Source organism: Lotus japonicus, chromosome 1 (genome assembly GCF_012489685.1).
Source record: "Lotus japonicus ecotype B-129 chromosome 1, LjGifu_v1.2".
NCBI classification, from domain to species: Eukaryota; Viridiplantae; Streptophyta; class Magnoliopsida; order Fabales; family Fabaceae; genus Lotus; species Lotus japonicus.
In genome coordinates, this window is record NC_080041.1 from 126203408 (window position 1) to 126210124 (window position 6717).

General features: G+C 36.0%; 1 protein-coding gene across 1 annotated transcript; it reads right to left on the reverse strand.

Annotated features, from left to right (window-relative positions):
• Positions 1-285: 285 nt before the first annotated feature.
• On the reverse strand, positions 286-3472 carry LOC130730388 (AP2-like ethylene-responsive transcription factor TOE3). Its single transcript, XM_057582389.1, has 10 exons — positions 2715-3472; positions 2567-2592; positions 2421-2451; positions 2249-2336; positions 2009-2154; positions 1737-1781; positions 1531-1634; positions 1332-1417; positions 1011-1124; positions 286-922 (listed from the first exon to the last, which is right to left on the reverse strand). Exons 1-10 carry the CDS (start codon positions 3137-3139, stop codon positions 665-667), a joined length of 1323 nt encoding a protein of 440 aa, XP_057438372.1. The 5' UTR covers positions 3140-3472; the 3' UTR covers positions 286-664.
• Positions 3473-6717: the final 3245 nt, after the last annotated feature.

Sequence of the window (6717 nt, forward strand, 5' to 3'; positions counted from 1 at the left end):
ATTAGATAAATGTAAAACAAGGAATGTAATATGATAAGATAAACTACATAGGAATAAGACATAAAGTTGATTAGGACGTCCTATAATGCCCACAAGACAAATGTATGAAACTATGGCCCAGGGTAGGACAGGTATGATTAGGAAAGTTATATAACAATAAGCATGTGCTGACTGCTGAATCAAAGCCAAAATTGTGATTAGTGTGATATGTCGGCAATACTAACTTAACGCCAGACAACTAAAATAAACTCAATAATACCAATTGAACTTAGCATGCAACCAATATGAACAAATTCCATCACTTCAAAATATAATCAAATGGTCCAAAATCCAAATCAACCTTTCAGATATTTCAAGATAGAAAGGCACCGACACTGAACTTGGAATCTTGGATACCACCAGAGTAGATGCATGTTCATTATAGTCGTCTCAAAATAGTAAAAAAAAGAGTTCAAAGGTTCAAACCATGCTTGGCGGCATGGAATTTCTTTGCATTGAAGAAAATTAGTACAATATTAAAAGACAAATGGTAAAAGCAACCAAACAATTCAATTTCCTACTAGTTTGTCAATCATATCGCCTACCTCCCATGCAAGAAAGACTACTAAGGCTAGAAAGATTCGGAATCAATGCTATTGCTCTCTCCCTAGCTAGCTGTGCTTTTTCAGTAGAAAGGGGATATGGTGTTGGAGTTGGTGATGGAAGGAGAAAAATTAGGGTGGAGGAACTGCATGTTAGGAAACTGAATTTGACTATCCGCAGCTGCTGATGGTATTGGTATCATTGTTGAAGGGAATCCTGATGATGCTGCAGCAGAGAAGGGTGGAATCAGAGTTGCTCCTCCACCATAATGACCTTGGACTTGTTGCCAAGTCCAATTTGGTATGGGAGCAGTTTCCATCCTCTTCTCTATTGCTCTTTCCTGTTCATAAAAATGAAACTGACTTAGCACCACTAACACATGAAAATAAGGCAACATTCTTATAGCAGCCAGAGTATAATAAAATCACCTTGGAGATGGGAAAGAAATTGGCTCCATTCCAGCCTGAAGGCTGATGCTCAGATGCCATGGAGAAGCCATAAGATGGTTGAACACTCAGTGATCTTGATCCAGAGTGCTCAAACTATTAAGCAAATATGATCATTAGTATAGATACAAGTCATACAACTACTGCAAATAAAGAAGCAGATGAAAAATCACAGGGACTTTTGAAATTGCAGACTTCAACAAGAATTCAATTCAATCCATATGTACATTTCTCCAGCTTTACCATAACACTATTATCAACAGAAATACCATCCCAGCTACGATTAACTTGTAAACCACTCACATTTTGGTGTTCAATATTCATCATTTGACCATCATAGGTAGAAGGGGGAGCTATGCCCAAGTTAAGATCAATACTTCGCTTGTTATCTGTGCAAAATGTCAGAATCAATGTGTTAGTTGATACATTTGACTTAATAGTTCAATCAATAAACATATTTTAAGCAAGAAAAAGATTAGCCTGAACCACAAATAACTAGTACCTTCATTATCAGACTGAGAAATTAGCTCCCCCTCATATGAGCTGGCCTCAAAGTTTGTCACTGCTTCCTTTCCATTGCATTTTATAGCTGCCTTGTCATAAGCTCTGGAATCATTGCACAGCAAGTAAATATAGCACAAAGTTCAGAAGAAAAACCAAATAGTTTAGGCATTTCATTTGAAATATTCTGATATGGAATTGGTAAACCTTGCAGCCTCTAATTCACTATCGAATAGCCCAAGATATATGTACCTGCAGACAAGCAATAAACCCAGGCCAATGTAAGAACTGAATACACAATGAAAACCAAGCTGTTTACAAATTATGAATTCCCACTTCAATAAATTTGAGACATCATTTAACTAAAATGCAAATGGAAACTGAAAGTGAAAACTGACATAAATGGAAGCTGATAAAAATTCAAAGCAGATGAGGTTCAGGTATGAATTAATGCAATTGAATCAAAGGGGTTTACTCACTTCTTCCCAAGAAACTGCCCCATACGAGCTTCCCATCTCCCACATTTATGGAGAGTAACTCCCCTGTATCTGGAGCTCCCCCTTGAGAAACCCGTGCTCTGCCGCCGCAGAATATGCACAAACTCTTCCTTGGTGAAGTTACTCATCTACACAAATTGAAAATCGAGGCTACATTCAATTGGAACTTAATTTCAACACCTAACCAAAATCTACACAAGAATCATCAATCTCTTCACTAACCTGCTTTATATCTTCATCATAATCGCTCACGTTGAAATTGATATCCGCATCAACGCCACGGAACTTGATTGCAGCTCGATCATACGCCCTGAAATTTGTACAAAACCCATGAAAAACACTTCACATGCACGATCAAGAAAACAAACAATACCAAACTACGAAATCAATTCACCTCGCTGCAGCATGTGCAGTATCAAATCCACCTATAATCAAGAAAAGGAAAAGCCAATGTTCATCAGAACAAGTACCACAATCAACAAAGAAAGTAAGATTGAACAAATTCTTGTACAAATTGAATGCAGTGTTTAGCTTCTTCACCTAAGTACACTTGTTTCCCACAATCCCTGTACAATAAAAACGGATTCAGAAAAAGTAGCATGTATACAGAGAGCACAAAAGCGAAAAAGTAAAACTATACACAGAAAACAGAGAACAGAATCATCATCAATAGCTATAGCTAACTAACCATATATGCGATTCCCATCTTCCCGTCCTCCGATAGAAAGTAACGCCGCGATACTGCGAGCTTCGCGACCTCGGTCCACGTCGGCTCTTCTTCACCTGCTGCGGCCGGGGAGCGACGATCGTCTGTTCCGGCACGGCGCCGGGATGATCCGGCAAGAAATCTGACCATCTCTGCGACTCGGTGGTCGGAAAAAACTCGATCGTCCGAACAGAGTGGTCACCGGCGTAGGGGAGGTGAACTGCCGCGGAGGTGGTGGTGGGTTCGTCGACGGCGGTGCTGGTGTTGAGGATGGCGAAGTTGTACGCGTAGGCTTCGCCGAAGGAGGAGGAATCTTCGGTATCGGCGGCGTTGACGACGGAGGAGTCGAAGCTGCCGGAGCTTTCCATGTGAACGGAGTCGGCGGCGTTGAGGTTGAGATCCAGCATTGCAAGAGAGAGAGAGGCGGTTAGAGAAGTTTGGAGGGAAAGTGAAAGTGGTGGTGGTTACTGGACTGGTTAGTTACGATTTGAGGGAATCCAAAGGAAATGAAAAAATGCAATGCTATCCATGAGTGAGTGAGTGAAACAAGAACGAACGCGCGCAAGAGAATGAGAAAGAGAGAGAAAGTAGTTAGAATCATGCAGCAAGTGAGAAGAGTGAGTGTGTTGGTTAGTAGTGGTAGTGTGTTAGTGAATGGTGTTGGGGGATATGAAACTAAGCATCAGTGCATCACCAAATGTCCAAATGGACTTTTCTTTTCAATTTATTGTTCTTGTCATATATACCTGATTGCATGTATTTAATGGTGTTATTATTAGGACGTACATATATATATAGCTAAGGTCTAGCATGCATGTATTTTATTTAATGTGTTTACATTATTAACCTTATACTATAGATAAAAAATACATTAAATAATTGAATGTATATATGCTAGTATGAATGAGTGGGATATTGCATTGATTTCAAGGGGAAGGAGAGGGAGTGGTGATGACAAGATCACTTTGTCAGTGTGCACTGGGCCTCCTTTTGTCCCTCCCTCCGCACCCCTTTTGTCCGCTGTATCTTTTTCTTTACCTGTAGCCTCTAATACTTTGTTTTCAATTGTAAAATCAAACAAGGCTATAGAAATTCACCAAAATCTATATATCCTCACACCAACTCTTACCATCTCAAACTCAATTTTGAATTTGTATCATATCAATCTAAATCTCTCTCAATTGTTGATTTGAAATCTAATGATCTACAAATTTTTGGCACTTAAATAATTCGCTACCTATTGGACTGGGTACGTGTTAGTTGTAGGAAGTATGGTTCTGAAAGTGACTTCGATTCACCAATTTAGGGCCAACTCCTCACTTTACATCAGCGGACCTACACTACAGGTCGGGTCGGGGCTCTGCGCTCTTTCTTTCTATGTGGGACAATGTTGGTGAGAGAAGGGAATCCTTGGCTCAGGTTAGAGTTTGAACCATGAATATTTTAGACTACAAGATTTAAAATCGACAGTTCAAATTTTAGATTAAGATAAATTTGGATTGAGAGAATCTAAATTCTTCAATATTTTACATTTATGTTTGCGGAATCTATGGCTATGTTTGGCATGCCATTTCAGCTAGCTTATAGCTTATTTGACTAGCTTAAAACTTATTTGACTAGCTTAAAAGCTCTTCAAAAGTGTTTGGTGAATGAGCTTATTTTAGTAGCTTAAAGCTTTAAGCTATAAGCTATCTCAGGTAGCTTATAGCTTATTAAATTTATTTTCATTTTTATCCTTATTATTTTATTAAAATTCTACCATTACCCTTATATATTTATAAAAATATTAAACCTATTTTCCCCTCACACTTATGTATGCAATTCCTGCCATCATTCCCGCCACACCGCTGCGCACCACAAGTATTATAAATATTATATTGATAAAAATAAATATTATATTTTTAAGATGATAAATAATTGGAGCTAATAAAAATATTTAAAGTGATAATAATTTTAATCTTAAAATCATATTGGTATTAATGTGAAAATAAAGTAATGTTAAATATAAAAATAATTATACAAGTATCTCCTTTTATGTCATTTTACAATTTCAGCTTGTTTAACAGCTAGTTTTACCAAACACTTTTGTTTCAATCACGTAGTTTTTCAGCTTTCAGCTATCGGCTAGCTTATAAGCTTTCAGCTAGCTGATCTAGCTAGCTTATCAGCTAAACATGCCAAACATAGCCTATGTATAAAAAATCAATTACACACTACATTTATAGCTGTAGAATACAAATTATATATTCCGTAATCATAAATGTAGGACATTGTAAAAATGGGATGATGAGAGTAGATGTAAGATGACATGAATAATTTTTTACTAGAAATGGAAATTGACCAGAAAAAATTGAAATATTAATTTTAATATTTCAAATGTCTTATTTTTCCTAGAAATATAAATTGACCAAAAAAGAAATTTACATATTAATTTTAATATTTTAAATATGTCTTCTAATTCTGTCATGTTAGAGCAGTGAATATATTTTCCCTCTAATTTCTTTGTCTCGTTATAGGTCTTTCTTTGGCCTCTTGAATTGCTAGGCGTTTTGGTATCATTATGTGTCTATTACGCACCAAAGTGTGATATTAGTTGGCTTCATTGTTCTTTGGCAGTTACAGACAACTATTTTACCGTTGGAAGTTATCGTTCATGAATGTTTAGGTTTTCGTCGGTTATTGTCAAGGTATCTCCAAAGATGGTTAGGGTACTTTGAATTTTAGGTTTTTCCAGTCACTCGGGTTATTGCCTTGTGATGACTTAGGATGGACAAAACCCTCCAACCCCTTTTAAGGGAGGGACAATTATTATGTAAATTTTGTCAACATATTTTGTTAACAAAATTAGACCATGTGCAAGGAAACTCATAAATAAAAATGGATAGTAATTAAGTAGTGACCCCATGTGTAACATACCATACCACTAGTGTTTTTGATATTTAAACTCTTAATCTTAATAATCAAATGGTACTTTACAATTTGGGATGGGATTGAGACAGAACACATAACATATTATCATGCATTGTATCTATATTATATATTATGTCATACACATAACTTTAGTGAAGTTAGTATCTGGCAATGTGGTCCAATTTCACTTTTAGTTTCGAGAATTTATAGGTTAATTTGGCACCATTATGCACAAAAGCCTAGCTACAATATCTCCATCCAGAAAAGCCCAATTTGCGTTCCACGTAATTGGAGCAGGCTAGCCCAACGGATGAAAGCGAACCCCACTTTGCAATTTGCCATGCCCAAATAAAAAAAAAAGCAATTTTGATCAGTGATTAACTAATTCTAGTGTAGTGACTCCATGAACAACAATAGCTTCATGCCTACATCATTTTGGAGTAAAGGAGACGCACTATGTATCTCATGCTGTATGATCTTATTCAATTTGTCGTTATATCTTTGGTATAACTTAAAAACTATGTGCAACTACCACAACTTTAATTTATAAGACATTTAAGTAAAAAATGACCGAGCTATGTAAAGTTATGAATATAAATATATGTAAAAAAAATGGATATAAATATATAAACAACTAAGTAGATCAAGGGCACGAGGTTATTTTAGCTTGAATAAAGATGTCAAATTCATATCATTACGAATGCACCTGCTCTAAATACTTGGTAGAGAGAGTTTTACCTTCTACAATAGTCTGTCATGATGATAGAAGTTTTACCTCTATTAAACTTGACTCATTTGTTCTAAATAGGCTCACACATGCACATGGGCATATACAGAATTTTCTTGTTGGGGGGTGAAATATTAGACTAAAAAAATCTTTATTTAATATTATATAAACTTAAATAATAAAAAATTATTTAAATACAACTCTTCGTTCTTTCATAGTACTAATTTTATCTAATATTGTATCAACAGAGATTTTTTCAGCAATTTCTCTCTCGATATATACAACTAATAAATTTCAGAGAAGATCATCTTCAATATTGTTGCAAAACCAAGTCTTAACCACTTTCAT

Bases quoted from the DNA above. Each gene is read 5' to 3' on its own strand.
- LOC130730388 (XM_057582389.1), bottom strand. From the start codon at position 3,139: ATGCTGGATCTCAACCTCAACGCCGCCGACTCCGTTCACATGGAAAGC. The intron at 2,155-2,248 runs GTTAGTGAAGAG...CAATTTGTGTAG, and splicing joins ATGATGAAGATATAAAGCAG to ATGAGTAACTTCACCAAGGA. The intron at 1,418-1,530 runs GTACTAGTTATT...CATTTTGCACAG, and splicing joins TTCTCAGTCTGATAATGAAG to ATAACAAGCGAAGTATTGAT.